Source organism: Podarcis raffonei, chromosome 9 (genome assembly GCF_027172205.1).
Source record: "Podarcis raffonei isolate rPodRaf1 chromosome 9, rPodRaf1.pri, whole genome shotgun sequence".
NCBI lineage: Eukaryota > Metazoa > Chordata > Lepidosauria > Squamata > Lacertidae > Podarcis > Podarcis raffonei.
The window spans coordinates 28,992,455-29,009,602 of NC_070610.1; the positions used below are offsets into that span (position 1 = coordinate 28,992,455).

General features: G+C 41.0%; 1 protein-coding gene across 7 annotated transcripts in view; it reads left to right on the forward strand.

Annotated features, from left to right (window-relative positions):
* The window catches only part of FAT1 (FAT atypical cadherin 1), a 131,195-nt gene that overhangs the window by 71,100 nt on the left and 42,947 nt on the right, over positions 1-17,148 (forward strand). For all 7 annotated transcript variants that reach the window (XR_008332080.1, XM_053402389.1, XM_053402392.1 and 4 more), the window contains exons 8-11: positions 5,017-5,292; positions 6,527-6,737; positions 9,376-13,443; positions 15,800-15,996. Coding sequence is in view for 6 of the 7 variants with exons in the window: in XM_053402389.1 (XP_053258364.1) it covers positions 5,017-5,292; positions 6,527-6,737; positions 9,376-13,443; positions 15,800-15,996 (4,752 nt within the window). In the remaining variant the exon portion in view is untranslated. The remainder of the gene's footprint in view (positions 1-5,016; positions 5,293-6,526; positions 6,738-9,375; positions 13,444-15,799; positions 15,997-17,148) is intronic.

Below are 17,148 nucleotides of genomic sequence, written 5' to 3' on the forward strand. Positions count from 1 at the left end.
TTAGGTGTTGCCAGTCAGATTTCCCAGATGACTGTACCAGTATAATGTATGTGCTTACAAATGAGTTTTCCACAATGGCACAGTGTGTTTTAGGTGTATCATCAAACTTTTAACACTTCTACTTTAGTGATATCAACTTCAGGCCAACTTCAGCTCTGTTTAGGGAAGCTTTTAATGTTTTAAAGTTTAATAGATTATTGTATTTTAATATTCTGTTGGAAGCCACCCAGAGAGGCTGGGGAAACCCAGCCAGATGGGCGGGGTATAAATTATTATTATTATTATTATTATTATTATTATTATTATTATTATTTTATTTCTTAATTGATAAAAATACCTTCTGAAAGTGCCTCTTTTCTTTGAAAGGATGGCTCTGCATATTACATCTCCTGAATGGAATTATAGATGTGATGATGGTCAGTTTAGATGGCTTTAAAAGGGAGTTAGACAAATTGATGGATGGTAAGACTAGAGTCCTGATGACCACAGAGTCCACAAACAGAGGCAACATACCTCTATATACCAGTTGCTGTTAAACAATAGCGGTAGACTTTTTTCCTTAATTAGAATTTAAGCTGACTGTAGATAGATTTGACTTCTTATTCCAAACAGCTGCTTTAGACATATTGTTTCTACTGCTGAAGTTAAAAATCATTCAGCATATCATCTGGGAAATGACAGAAGAATAGTTTGCTAATACTGGAAATGGTAAACGTGCTGCATTTTCTTTTTAATGTGAATTAGCGCTCCTGCTTTTTGTTTGTTTTCTGCCTTTCAAAATGCACAGAATGTTTTTCAGCTGTTTCCTATTATCTCTCTTCTCATCTTTTAGCAGACAAAGTGAGAGGTGGTGGTTGTAGCTTTTGTGGGACCAGTACAGAAGCTCATTTTTATCAGAATTTCCCTGTTCCATACTTGAGGGGATTAGCTTGAACTATGGCTGCTAGAATTTCACATTTCTGTGCTCCTCTAACAGAAGGACAAGCAACAATGCTTCTGAAATGAACAGGGGTTGCTTGGGGGTTTAGTCTAGACACGTCTCCTCTTGAAGCTTAGCTTCCCTGACTTTCACACTACTTCTCTTAATAAAAGTCCATTAAAAAACAAACTAATAAAAGTAGAATTAGTCTTTGTGTTGTAATCTCATGTGTTTCAAACTATTATTTTACCAAATTAGTGCACTATTCATTTGTCATTTTAGTTCCTTGATGAGAGGTGTGCTATTTCTTTTAACAGTACCAAGGTGTAAATTTCAACCATACCCTTGCTGAAATTCAATGTAATAATAGTAGTTTAAATAAATACTTACAACTCACTCTTCTATTTAAAGTACCCAGAACAGCTTACTTAAATAAGAATGTTTTAACTGTTGGTCCACTGAATTTTGTAAGAACAGATAATTGTTAGAAAACTGCATTGAGCCCAAATAAGATGAATTTACAAAATTTTATGCAGAGAATGTGCTAAAATGCATTTAAATGCAGCACACTGCCTTGGATTGTTCAGGTTATAAAATATTTGGCTCGGTATTTGAAATACTGTACAATAAACAGTTTAACGAGTCCTTGAAAGTGCATGTTATCATATTGTCTATGTAAAAATAGTAAACTAACTATATTGGCCTCCTTATGGGAAAAGGAACCTATTGAGTATGACTTCTAAATAGGAAGGCTGTGATTGGCTTTATGGCCATGAGCATCTGTGAAACATTTGTCTCAGTGAAATTATTTAGATAGCTTTCTTTGGAAAAATTACTGAGGCTGTAAGCAAGGTTGCTGTTGGGTCTAATATGCAGCTAAATGCATGATGTACAGATAAAATTCAGAGTGTTCAGTTATACTCTTGTCGGTGTAAAAGGTGACAGAGGGAGAAAAGAGAGATTGGGGACAAGGCATCATGTGTCTTCAAAACATGAATGCTTTTTAACCTGATTTTAAATGAAAAGTATTATTCATTAGAAATGGGACATAATATTCTTAATTAATTCATATTAATTAAAAGGTTTTGTGGCCCTGTCTACCAGCTATAGTTCTTGGCTTTTCAGTACTATCACAGATACTTGTTGCTGCCATCTATGCCCTTCCTCTCCCATCATACTTAAGTTCTGCATTCTGCAAAATGAATGCTTTTATTATGCATTAGCACTGAAGATAGGCTGTTGTTTCACCTTCTGCCTTACACATTCTGCTTTCAGTTTCCAAATTGCAGCTTTATTGAAAACAATAAGATTTTATTCTTGACCTCTGGATCTTAAATTGCAGTTTTAATTATCAGCACACGAATGTATGTAAGTGTAGCTGAAACATGAATGGACAAGCATTTTTCAGAAAAGAGACTGACAAGTGCTCAAATACATAATGGATACCTACTTTTATATCATACCTTTATGCCTCCCATACTGGAGCATCTGCTTGTTCTAATTCAGTAGCCTCTGTGGAGGAAATTTCGCTCTGACGCCTTATGCAAGATTTGGTACATGAAGGATTTCTGAGGAGGCAGCTTTTGAAGGGCCACTTCTCCCCATATAATTCTTCCCACCCAGCAAAAGGGGGCTTTGTCTTGTCCCACCACTGTCTGAGATACAGTTGGGTGGTGGTTATGGGGATTGTCGTTCCTAACCTTCTATTTACTGGTTTTTCAACCTTTGTTGAAAACGTGCTTTTTCCCCAAAGCAAGCTTCTAGCTTGCCTTTTGTTTTGACTTTTCTTTGTTCCCTCAGAATATGGTCTCTTCACTTTTGCACTGTTATTAAAAAAAAATGTGTTGGACTTGTACAGTACGACTGCAATGAAAATAGATATAATAATGGCAGGATGAAGGCCGTTCTCATTGCACTCGTCTGTATTTCTGTGACAGCCGTGAAAACCAAATGCCAGTGTTCTCTGATCTTTGGGCACTCCCACCGTATGTGTGTGAGTGAACCACACATCCAGCCCCTCCTCCAGCATGACAGTGACAGCAATTCTGCAAGAATTGATCAAGGTCTGCTAAAACGAAAATCCTTTTCAGGTGTCCTGGGGAATTGAGTTCCTCAATTTGGGTGTGACAACTGAGATGACTCTTTCATCCCTCCACTCACCCAAGAGCACGCAAATGGACCTTTGTCCAATGGATTGATGGGGGGGAAGCAACATACAGGAGGTGCTCTCAGCTGCTCCCTCTAAGACAGGGGTCGGCCCATGGGCCCATGGGCCACAAGCAGCCCACAGGGGTCGTTTAACCTGCCTGTGAGCCGCCCCCGGACTGAGCCGCCCACTCGGCGAGTCCCCACGCATTGCGCTAAACCTGCGCAGTGTGGGGACTCACTTCCACAGTGCCAGAAATCGTGTCTGCGCAGACACAGACGCCAGAAATCATGGGTGCACACATGATCTGGCCCACAGAGGGATTTCCACTGGAGTGAACCAGCCCAGGCGAGGTAAACCTTGCCGACCCCTGCTCTAAGATTTACAAAACTGCTATTAGAGGAAGGCATTGGGTCTTCTAATGCAAACACGCTGGTTCTCCTTAATGGCTCACAGGACAGTATGAACTTGAATTCATCTGATTTTGCTCAGCTTGTATACTTTGGCTTTAAGTGTTCATTTATGCGCATGGGGTTCATAACTTTAAACCATTTTGTAAATTGCTGGTGTCTAGATTGACATTGTTATTCTCTTACTTACATTGCCCCATTTTATGCCATTCTTTTCTGGAATTCCTGGCCAAGATTAGTTTTAGGGTCCACATTTCTTTTATTGTACTTGTGTGATGAAAAACTGAAGCAAAAATCCGATACATTCTCTTAGCATTGCCATTGTTGCGCTTGGCTGCTCCTTTTATTATTCATTAATAGCTCGGAGTGCTCTGTCAGTTCAGATGTATTTAGAATATGTCATTTTGCCTCTTAGTTGGTTGTGTTTGTGTTGCTAAATGACAACTGCCTATTTCTACTTTTGGAGTTGTTTTTTTAAATACAGTATGCTTTGTTCAAGCAGCAGAGAGCCTCGTGGCACCTTAAAGTTTAAACAAATTTATCATGGCAAGATTATGAAATTTTCTGTTTCTGTTTGGAAAGTTTCTGTTTGGAACATTCTGTTTTCCTAATTGGTTTAGCTTTTCATTTTCTTAACAAAATCTTTTTGTGTTAAAAAAAATTACTTAGGTGATTTGTTGTTGATTCCAATTGCAACTAAATAGTTTTATTTTAACTAGTTTCTTAATAGTTTTAACAATGTACTTAAAGTTGTAAAGCAAAGGCACTTGTAGCCCAAATAAGTTTTTATTATGTGCCTTCAAATTGTTCTACTATACTTGTATTGTAATAAATTTAAAAGGTTATTATGTTAGTGTTTTCAAAATATTTTTGTGTGTTTAGATTCTTATGTTTTGAAAAGAATTTGTATTAGACTGTTTATTGTGATAGTGTATTGATGGGTATTTTGACTGTTGTATTGCTGTTGGTTTGTGTGCTGCTGTGGGCATATTTATGTGGAAAAGCAGCATACAAATTGAAATAATAATAATAATTTCAATTCCATGTACTAGAGCTCTGGGTTGAAAAAACCAACCTAGTTTTGTCTATTGACAGATAATTAAGCTTCTTTAGGGAGGAATCACTACCCCAGTGCTACATGGCAAAACTCTTTTTTAAGTGATTGGCATTTCTGAAGCAGTGTGTGATGTGGAATGAGGGTCTTCTGTTGAAAGAGGAGAAGGCAAGCAATGTGCTAGGCTTTATCAGGCCCTGATCCCAGCTAATATTTTGTTCTAAACAACTTCTGCTTTGTATTTCATTTCTGCTTTGTATTTTGTTTCTACATCATTATGTATTTGACATAGTCAACCCCAACTCACAAAAGCTGCAGCGAATTGACACAGCTATTCTTCTCTAAATTATGTGTGATGGCCCCTAATCTTCACATCGTGTTTTGTTTTTGTATTTTAGGAGAGCTGTTGCGTTTCCCTGAAGCTTATCTACATGGCGTTCTGATCACACACCCTTTTCATCCTTAATTTACCTTTGTGCCATTACAGGTGTACATTCAGGTAATAGACACGAATGATCACAGGCCTGAATTTTCTACATTAGAATACCAAGTCATTATTCCAGAGGACACAGTGCCAGAGACGGAAATTTTGCAAGTCAGTGCTTCAGACAGGGACGAAAAGAATAAGCTAATTTATACTATGCAAAATAGTGTTGACCCCATCAGCCTTAAGAAATTTCGCCTGGATCCTGCGACTGGCTCTCTCTACACTTCTGAAAGATTGGATCATGAGGTCATTCATCAACACATTCTCACAGTGATGGTAAGGAACCATTCCACTTATTCTTTAGCAGATACAGGATCTTCTTTTTCCCTGTAATGGAGTAGCATAAACAGATACTTTTCAGAGCTGCTAGAATGGTGGAAAGACTGAATTGTATCTTACTCTCACCGACATACCTTACAGGGTCCTTGTACAGATTACTGAGACAAAACATTAAGTGATTTGCACACTCTGAAGTGCTGTGTAAATGCAAAGCATTGGTATTATTACAGACGAGCTCAAGCATATCTGTATTTCACCTTCACAATTCATTGGGAATTTTTTGATGGGTTTCTTCTGTTAACATTTCCATCCCCAAGGAAGAGGAGAGACACAGCAAAGAGGAAGAAATATTTCTTCCTTTTGCTCTCCTTCCACATCTCCTCCTTCACCCCCAGCCACATTTTTTGTCCAGTCCAACTGATAAGATCAACAGAAAGAAGTACAAGTATGACTTGCTGGATCAGAAGTTGTAGGTCAGTGCTAGATGCACCTCTAGGTGCAGATTCCCACTCCCATTTTGGCCTAATTGAATAGGCTACATAGTACACTGTTATTTCCTGCTCATGTTGATTGGTAGCAGGCATGTACATCCTCAGTCTCTGCTGAATATTGGGTAGCTGAAGTATCTCCCTGCCTTAAAATGCAGGATTTTCCTGCATATTTGAGGACCCTCTTTCTGTAGCATTGGCCCTCACTTCATCTGGTGCCCTGTATACACATATATGAGCGTCCACTTAACAAATACAGTGGTACCTCGGGTTACATATGCTTCAGGTTACATACACTTCAGGTTACAGACTCGGCTAACCCAGAAATAGTACCTTGGGTTAAGAACTTTGCTTCAGGATGAGAACAGAAATCATGCTCCGGTGGCACGGCAGCAGCAGGAGGCCCCATTAGTTAAAGCAGTGCTTCAGGTTAAGAACAGTTTCAGGTTAAGAACGGACCTCCGAAACAAATTAAGTACTTAACCCGAGGTACCACTGTAAGTGAAATGGTAATATTTAATTCCAAGTTCTGAGATTATTTGTGCCAAACCAAAATCATATTGTAGGATTTTTGCACAATGGCATAAAATATAAACATTTGCTCCATTATGATGCCATGTACTTCTACAGAACAGAACAGAATGGTGTCCTTAAGTGATTGATAGTTCTCATCAATTGTAACAAGTGTCATATAACTGAATAAACTTAGGCACGAGCTGCTAGTAACGCTGTAATTATTTTAGGTGCGGGATCAAGACGTTCCTGTCAAGCGCAACTTTGCTAGAATCATCATCAATGTTAGTGACACAAACGACCATGCGCCATGGTTCACCAGTTCTTCCTATGAAGGAAGAGTATATGAATCAGCAGCTGTTGGATCTGTAATTCTCCATGTAACAGCACTGGACAAGGATAAAGGGGAAAATGCAGAAATTGTGTACTCCATAGAATCAGGTATGCTGCAATATGTTCAATAACTTGCTATGATGAAAAGATTTTAGATTTAAAGCTGCAAAGTAGCGGTTTATTCACACTTATTTTCCAACACTGTTTGATCTAAACTTAATCCAGCAGCAAGTTAACCATATTAAAGGATGTATTTCAGCCAGTCACTACTAGTATATATTGATGCACTATTCCCTTTATCAGCATGGCATTTGACCGCTGTATCCTCCCTCAGAGGTGCAGTCTAATCCCTGACCATTGGCAAGCTGCCTGGGACTTCTGGAAGTTGGAGTTCCAAAACACCTGGAAGGCCACAGGTTCCTGACTGCTGTTTTAAAGGATTGTGTGTGGTGGACCACTGTGAAGAGAAAGTTCCAGATTTCAAGCACCACCTCTGAAAAAAACAAACCCATTTCTACTGTCTGATTGTATTCCTGAGGTGGGGGAATTTGCCTCTCCAGATATTGTAGGACACCATATCTCATCAGCCCCAGTCAGCATGGCAAAAGAAAAGGGATGATAGGAGTTGTAGTTCAAGATATCTGGAAAAAGACTCTCCTCCCTGAAAGAGAGGGGAGTGGTTGTGGGCGGGAGCCCGAGCACCGCCCAGCAGGGGGCGTTGCCCCCTGCCTCCAGCTCACCTGGCTGGCGCTCACGCCCCCCCGATGGCCACCCAACCAGGTGCCGTGGAGGGGGCGTGTTCAGCAGCCTTTTGCTGCAGTGCCAGCCTCTCCCTGGCCTCATTCCTCATCGTTGTCCCATCGCGAGTCACCCACCCTCCACTCCCTTTTAGTTAGGGCTTAGGTCATTGGCCTTGCTATGGACCTTAGGTTGGTCGCCCTGGTTGCCCGGGGGGCCTGGTAGGAGTTTTTCCATTTGGCAGTAGGCTTTTTGGTTTTTTCGCCTACCTCGTAGCAATCGTCACAACTTTTGTGGTATTGGTGGGTAGGTTAGGCATTGGAATAATGTGTTGTGTGTCGAAGTGCTAGGTGTGGCCATCGCCTATGCCTTCAATTTTTAGGGGTATTCCGTTAAAGGAATCTGGCGGTCGTGTATTCTGTCCGATGCCTGCTTGGCGGGAGGCCATGGCACGACCCTCGGTGACAGCAGGGGTGAGCCTATAGTTGGATTAGCATCAACAGGCTCCACCTACTGGTGAATAAACCCACTTGTTTCGATCCAATGCCTAAGCCAATACCTTTTCATTGCTGTAATCAATAAAGTTGTGGCCTTTTCTAGCCCATCAACCTTATATCACTTGTCCTTGTGTCTTCATTTCACTTCGCGGGGGTCGGGTCCTCGAACCACAACACCATGTTGGCGCTATCTGCACTGAGGTATCCCAAATCCTGTAGGGCATTAAAGATTAAAACCACTGTCTGGAAACAAACTGACAAGTAGAAAAACCCATGAAAAATTAGTAGCATTGGTTCCATCATAACAAAAGTTGGTCTTTTCCAGTGAATCCCCTGCCCTCCCCCTGGCATATACATGGGTTCTCATTTCTCTCTCTGTCTTTCTCACACACATGCCCCCGCTCCTTCTTTATTCAAAAAAAACATTGTGGGAGGAAATGTTAAAACTTTCCCAGCTTTGTTTTTCTAGTATTCTGCACTGTACAGCTAAAATGTTAGGGCTGAAATTCAAAGCATATGAAATGAACATTCCTTAAATACTTGCAATAGCTTATAGGATTAGTAATGGGATATTATAAGAATGGTGCTCTGTTTACGACCTTCAATAAGAAAAAAGATAATATCAACTGCCTACCCAAATACATAATTTAAATGTTTTAAATAAAATCTGTTCATGATGAGGTCATGGTTTTAGCAATAACTATTTTTGCTGTGCTTTGTGATTGAAGTGTTAAGAAATAGCAGCCCCTGTTAATTTGTTTTCTTAATTTCTTTGAATTCTTGAGAAGTGGAAAACCCCAGTGTACTTCAGCCTTCATTTTGAAAGGCTTGTTGTTTCTTAAGCACTCAAATTTGCAGTTTGTATTTCTCAAATGGAAGTTTTTTTATACAGTACATAAACTCCCATTTAAGTGGGAGTAATTTGAAAGAGAAAATTCACTGAAGTATCTCTGATTTAGAAATAATCTCATAAAGTGTCATTCATGTAATTAAGAGGCACTTGAGACTCATTTAAAGCAGTGTTTTCCATGATTTTAAAGTCTTTTAAAAGTTTAATTGTAGTTCCACATTGCGTATAGTGTTTGTCTTTTTCTTTACTTGAATTGTTTAAAGAAATGCCATAAAATTAAAAAGAAGCTCTGTATTAATAGCGCTCATAATCTGAAGTGATAGCATACTTTGGTATAAAATAGGTTGTCAGATTTAAATAAAACTAACCTACTATAGGATATTTATTACAGCATAACAGTTGTGGAAAAGCTGGGTGTCCATGTTAGAGTAGACCCACTGAACATAATAGACTTAAGACTAACTTAAGAGGTCCCTTGATTTCAAGGGTCTGTTCTGAGTAGTATTCTGTGTCATTAGTTGAATGCAATTTTATTTTTCATTTAAAATATTTCAGCACCTAATATTTTCTACCACTTGAATGTGTGTGTGTGTGTAGCTGCTTGCAAATGTACTTCCAAGTTTTTTCTGATTGTCCATTTTTTGTCTTTCTTTTTCAACAGGGAATATCGGAAACACTTTTAATATACATCCAATCTTAGGCAGTATTACCACTGCAAAAGAATTGGACCGCAACAGTCAGAATGAGTACACTCTGATGGTGAAGGCCACGGACAAAGGGAACCCTCCGAAGAGTGAAGTAACATCTGTGCACATTTCAGTCACGATCTCTGATAACGCATCACCAAAATTCACAATGCGAGAATATTCCACGGAAATAAGTGAAGGCAGCAGCATTGGCAGTTTCATTGGAATGGTCACCGCATTCAGCCAGTCATCTGTAATTTATGAGATAAAAGATGGTAATATAGGTGATGTCTTCACTATCAACCCAAATTCCGGTGTCATCACCTCTCAGAAGACACTCGATTATGAAATGTTGCCTTTTTATAGTCTGACTGTACAGGCAACCAACATGGCTGGCCAGTCCACGAACACTACTGTATTGGTGCATCTTCAAGACGAGAACGATAATGCACCAGCTTTTACGCAAGCAGAATACACAGGACTCATCAGCGAATCGGCTTCCGTTAACAGCGTGGTTCTGACAGACAGGAACGTTCCATTAGTAATACGTGCCACAGATGCTGACAAAGAAACAAACGCTTTGCTCGTCTATCAGATTGTTGAGCCATCTGCCCACAAGTACTTTGCCATCGATTCTAGTACAGGAGCCATTCGTACAGTAATGAGTTTGGATTATGAAGAGACAAGTATATTTCGCTTTTCGGTGAACGTGTACGACATGGGGACACCCCGCTTATTTGCAGAATACGCAGCCAATGTTACCATTTACGTAATCGACATCAACGATTGCCCTCCTGTGTTCTCTAAAGATCTGTACGAAGCAACTGTTTTGGTACCAACCTATAAAGGAGTGAAAGTTCTTACGGTCAATGCCACAGATGCTGATTCAGAAGTCTTTTCACAACTAATGTATTCTATCACTGAAGGAAACATTGGAGAAAAATTTTCGATCGATTCCAAGACTGGGCAGATAACCGTACAAAACACGAGTCAGTTAAGAAGCAGATATGAATTGACCATCAGAGCCTCTGATGGCCGGTTTTCAAGCACCACCTCTGTAAAAATTAATGTGAAAGAGAGCAAGGCAAGTCAGCTAAAGTTCACGCAGAGTTCCTATAATGCTGTGGTCCAAGAGAATTCCACAGAGGCGAAAACAATAGCTGTTATCACTGCTATAGGGAGTCAAATAAATGAGCCTTTGTTTTATCATATTCTAAACCCAGACATTAGGTTTAAAATTAGCTACACTTCAGGAGTCCTTTCAACTACCGGAATACCGTTTGATCGTGAGCTGCAGGAATCTTTTGATATTGTTGTGGAAGTGACTGCAGAGCATAAGCCATCCCTAATTGCACATGTTGTGGTAAAGGTCACTGTAGAAGACATGAATGATAATGCCCCTGTTTTTGTCAACCTTCCTTATTATGCCACCGTTAAAATAGATACTGAAGTGGGCCAAGTTATTCGGTGTGTCACTGCTGTGGATAAAGACATTGGCAGAAATGGACAAGTGCACTATTACCTCAAGGAACACTATGGCCACTTCCAGATAGGAGATGCTGGCGAAATCTCTCTCAAGAAACAGTTTGACCCAGACACACTAAATAAAGAATACCTCCTCACTGTGGTCGCAAAGGATGGCGGAGTGCCGAGTTTTTCTGCTGAAGTGACAGTCCCTATCACGGTTGTGAATAAAGCCATGCCAATATTTGAAAGAGCTTTCTACAGTGCAGAGATACCGGAAAACATCCAACTCCATAGTCCTGTTGTACATGTGCAAGCAAACAGCCCAGAAGGGCTAAAAGTGTTTTATAGCATCACAGATGGAGACCCTTTCAGTCAGTTTACTATAAACTTTAACACAGGAGTTATCAATACTTTTGCCCCTCTAGATTTTGAGTCCCACCCTGCCTACAAACTGAGCGTGCGTGCGACTGATTCCTTGACTGGAGCCCATGCCGAGGTGTTTGTTGACATAATAGTCGAAGACATCAACGATAATCCTCCCGTCTTTACAGAGCAGTTTTATGTCACCACCCTTTCTGAGGCTTCAGTAATTGGAACATCTGTTGTACAAGTCAGGGCTACAGACGCTGATTCTGGAGCAAACAGAGGGATTTCTTATCACTTGGTACAAAACAACAGCGAGGGCTATGATTATTTTCACATCGATAGTAGCACTGGGCTCATTCTGACAGCAAGGGGTTTGGATTATGAACAGATTCAGCATCACACATTGCTAGTAAGAGCAATAGACAGTGGAATGCCTCCACTGAGCACGGACATTATTGTAAGCGTTGATGTAACAGACCTGAATGATAACCCACCAGTCTTTAACCAGCTGCTTTATGAAGCTAACATCAGTGAATTGGCTCCCCGCGGGCACTTTGTAACTTGTGTAAAGGCCTCCGATGCGGACAGTTCAGATACAGAGAAGCTGGAGTATTCCATATTAACAGGCAATGATCATATGAATTTTGCAATCAACAGCAAAACGGGGGTCATCACCCTTTCAAACGTGCACAAACAGTCTCTGAAGCCCATTTACCGTCTTAATGTCTCTGTTTCTGATGGGGTCTTCAGAAGTTCCGCTCAGGTTCTCATAAATGTTATTGCAGCCAATTTGCACAGCCCTGTTTTTGGTCAGAATGAATATGAAGTGGAACTAGCTGAGAATGCTCCATTGCATACGCTGGTGACAGAAGTCAAAGCAACAGACAAAGATACTGGCAGGTATGGATACATCACATACCATATTGTGAATGATTTTGCAAAAGATAGGTTTTATACTAATGAAAGGGGGCAGATATTTACTCTGGAAAAGCTCGATCGCGAAACTCAAGCTGAAAAAGTAATCTTCATTAGGTTAATGGCCAAGGATTCTGGCGGGAAAGTGGCTTTTTGCAGCATCAACGTAATACTTACTGACGTTAATGATAATGCCCCTTTGTTCCGAGCAACGGAATATGAAGTAAACATTGGGTCTAATGTTCCAAAAGGCACATCTGTCATCAAGGTTTTAGCTTCGGATGCTGACGAAGGCACCAATGCAGACATCACCTATACAATTGAAGCCGATTCTGAAAATGTTCAAGAGAATTTAGAAATCGATCACTTGACAGGCGTAATAACCACGAAAGAAAGTTTAATCGGTTTAGAAAATGAGTTTCTCACTTTCTTTGTCAGAGCGCAGGATGGTGGATCCCCCAAAAAGGATTCCAGGGTTCCTCTCTATGTTAGAATACTCCCCCCTGAAGTATCTCTGCCAAAATTTTCAGAACCATTTTATTCTTACACACTTTCTGAAGATACTCCGATTGGAACAGAGATTGACATTGTACGAGCAGAGCACATACAGCCGTTGCTGTACACCCTTGTTAAGGGGAATGCTCCTGAAAGCAACAGAGATGATTTTTTTGTGATAGACAAGCAGAACGGAAGGCTGAAACTTGAAAAGAGCCTTGATCACGAGACAACTAAGTGGTACCAGTTCTCAGTGCTAGCATACTATTTAAATGAAGAATACAGAGTTGTTTCCTCTGTTGACATAAGCATTCAAATAAAAGACGCAAATGACCACAAACCAATCTTAGAATCTGATCCGTATGAAGCGTACATTGTGGAAAACATGCCAGTAGGAACAAAAGTCATACAAGTGAAAGCACTGGACCAGGATTCAGGGATGAATGGGCAGGTAACGTACAGGCTAGAGACAGCCCAAGATACTGACATCACAGAGTCTTTTGCCATAAACATGGAAACAGGTTGGATTACTACACTGAGAGAGCTTGATCACGAAAAGCAGGACAAGTACAGAATTACTGTGGTGGCATCTGATCATGCTGAGAAAATGCAGTTGTCATCCACTGCGATTGTTGAAGTTTCCGTGACTGACGTGAATGACAACCCTCCTCGCTTCACTGCAGAGATCTATAAAGGGACGGTCAGTGAAGATGACCCAACTGGAGGAGTCGTTGCTATTTTAAGCACCATGGACACTGATTCAGAAGATGCCAACAGACAGGTCAACTATTTTATTACAGGTAAACCTTTAGAAATGGTGACAAAATTATTTGGTTCTAGATAATTTTAAATTATATATATGTGTGTGTGTGTGTGTGTGTGTGTGTGTGTATATATAATTTTCTACAATTTTATGTCTATAGTTTTCCTTCTCCGTTTATTTATGAGATTCACTGTCATATTCCCCATACATGTATTGTTCCTTAAGGTGTCTCCATAAGAGCTGAGACAAATTGATGAATCACCGAAACACAGGGCTGTCACTGAAAATGGCAGCCCTGTATCAAGTTCTTGTCCTGTTTTTTCTTCATGCTGTGCTTTTGCCCATGCTCACATCACTGGCAATCAAAGAGAAATGCACAGTGTGTTGACGTAAGGACTTTGGGGGTGCGGAAAACGTAACATTTTACAAGAAGTTACAGAAAGGGGAGACTTGAAATAGCGCCGTCATTTTGGGTGACACTGTCATGTATCTTACAGTGTGGCAACCTGAATTTCTCCAATATGTGTTGTCTGCTTGGTTGATAGCCTTAGCCATTTGCACACATCAAGCACTATTAATTCACATACGTACCGTATTTTTCGCCCCATAAGACACGCACACATTTCCCGTTCATTTTTGGAAGCCTGCGCTCCGGAGGCTTCGCGTTGCTTCCGCTGAAGCCAGGAGAGCCTGCTCTTTGAGGCTGGCGGTGGGGGAAAGCAGCGCTTCCCCCATCGCCAGCCCCAGAGGATGGGGGGCAGCGGGGAGGCGCGCGACGCCTTCCCGCTACTCTCCAACCCGGGTTTGAGGCTGCGGTGGGGAAAGCAGCGCTTCCCCCATCGCCAGCCCCAGAGAATGGGGGGCAGCGGGGAGGCGCACGACGCCTTCCCGCTACTCTCCAACCCTCCTGTGGGCTTTTGCGGGAGATGGGGGAATTCCCCCACCTCCCGCAAAAGCAGGCAAAAGCCGCACGCTCTTTAAAGGGGCTCCGCGGCTTCTGCTGGCTTTTCTAGGAGGTGGGGGAATTCCCCCACCTTGTAGAAAAGCCCGTAGGAGCCACACAGCCTTTAAAGAGCGCACCGCTCTTGGGGGCTTTTCCCCGAGGAGGGAGAAGGGACTGACTGGCCGAGTCCATCCTTCTCCCTCCTGTCGGCTTTTGCGGGAGATGGGGGAATTCCCCCACCTCCCGCAAAAGCAGGGAGAAGGTCTTGGAGTAGCGCACAGGCTGCGTGCAGCCTGTCCACTGCTCCCAGAGCTGCGGGAGGGAAATCATATTTTTTTCCTTGATTTCCCCCCTGAAAACTAGGTGCGTCCTATGGGCGTCCTATAGGGCGAAAAATACGGTATTTGCATCGGTTTATTCGCATGCTGCCTTTCCATAGTTAAAACCAAGCTCAAAGCTTCTTGCAACATGAAAAACAACATACAATTACAAATATAACAGAAGCAGTTGCAAACTACAAATAAAACACATCAAAAAGCACACAACCAAATTGAAACAATTACCACGTAAATCATAATAAGATCTAAACACAGAGATACGACCAATTAGCATTGATAACTGCTACAACCCCCCCCCCAACAAAAAACAAACCCTAAATAATAATCCAACCCAATATAAATTTATAATTTCTTGGGCACCGTTGTATAATTGCTACATTAATTGTATTCCCAAAAAAGTATAAATCATGAAAAAAGTATGGTTCTTTTTATATATGTTATGTATTTTGCAATGCTGATTTTATTTGCAAAATTGCTAGTAATTGACTGCAAGCTTCAGGGTGTGTGTGTTGGGGGGAGGTACACAACAACTCTCCAAGATACAGCTTTTGTGTACACAAGCTGTGTACCTGCTGTTGCATATCTCATTCCCTACCCACAAAACATGTCCGAGCTGAGGGCATTGGTTATGAGTTTCCCACAAGTAACAGTTGCAACCAGTTATGAGGGCTGTTTGCTACTTACAGGATGAATCAGAAGCAGTGTTGCTATGAACACCAGTAATTGGCAAACATAGTGGAGAGACAGTGTTGTGTTCAGGTCTTGCTTGTGCGCTTTCCATGGAAGCATCTGGTTGTTGTGAAAACAAGATGCTATACTGGAGGGGCAGTTTGGTCTGATCCAGCACAGCTCTTTGTATGCAAAGATTGGAATTCTGGAATGCAGTCTTTGCTCTCCTGAGGCTTTTATTACCAAAGGAGCAGTAATACTTTCTAAATATTATGAAATTTATTGCATTTATTGCTAAATAAATTTATGGCATTTATTGCTAAATAAATGTATTGCACTTATTGTAAATATTATGAATTTTATTGCAGGTCTTTTCCCTTCACCCCTATAATGACGTTTTGCCATTTCTGATTTGAATTGCCTTCTAACTATCATTTGTCTAGGAGGCGATCCATTGGGACAGTTTGCTGTAGAAAATATCGAGAATGACTGGAAAGTTTATGTCCGAAAACCTCTGGACAGAGAAGTAAAGGATAATTATCTTCTGAATATCACCGCTACTGATGGGATGTTCACAACAAAAGCTGTGGTGGAAGTCAAGGTCCTTGATTCGAATGACAACAGCCCTGTTTGTGAAAAGGTACTAGCATGGGGTTTGCGTGCACACATTTTCTTTCAGACTCAAATAAATACATTCTACATTTTGAAAATAATTTATTAAATAATTACTTTCGAAAAGGGAAGTTGGGAAAAATTCCACTGCTCATCCTTGAAAGCTTTTAGTATCCTCTGCCTATAAGTACATACCGGTGTTAATTATTTGCGGTTATGTGGAATATCTAGAAAACAGAAACAATATTTTGCTATTAATTAGATTTCAACATTGCCAAAGATCGCAGGGAGGTTTGCAATATAAAAACACAATAATATATATAGCATAAATAACAAAGAAAAACAATACCTTTTCCCCAGCTTAAAAGGCCATAGATGGTTTAATCATAGCTGTCAACTTTCAGATTTGAAAATAAGGGATCAGCAGCCTCGAAAATAAGGGATTAGCAGCCTCACCTGTCCTGGGGACAGTCTATGGGATATCTAACAATCTAGGATAGCAGCAGGAAGCAGCGGGAAATGGCGCTGGAATAAGGGAATTTCCCGCAAAAAAGGGAAGGTTGACAGCTATGGATTTAATTAGCCAAAGGTCTGGGAGTAGAGGAATGTTTTTGCCTGATGCCTAAAGATATGCAACAAAGGAGCCAGGCAAGCCTCTCTAGGGAAACATTCCACAAGCGGGGAGCCACCGACAAAATATCTGTTCTCGTGTCCCCCTCCCCCGGACCTCACATATAGGAGGCATACAAAGAAGGGCCTCTGATTATGAATGCAGGGTCCAGGTTAGTTCAGATAGGGAGAGTCAGTTCTTGAAGTATGCCGGTCCTGAGCCGTTTAAGGCTTTGTAGTTCAAAACTTTGAGTCAAGCTGCCTTCTAGTTAACAGAAGCTTCCATGGCCTTGTCCCTACCACAGGGGGCTACATAAAATCCACACTTTCCTTGTGTCACTTCATAAACAACTTTTTGGACTTAATGTTATAAACAGGCCCAAGGAAATTTATTTAATCCTCCACAAAAAAACCCAGTGAAAAACTAGACAGTGAAATAACAGTGAAGTGAGAGAATCAGAAGTATGATAGTACCTTGGTTTATGAACTTAATCCATTCCGGAAGTCAGTTCTTAAACCAAAGCGTTCTTAAACCAAGGTGTGCTTTCCCATAGCAGCAGGGGACTCAATT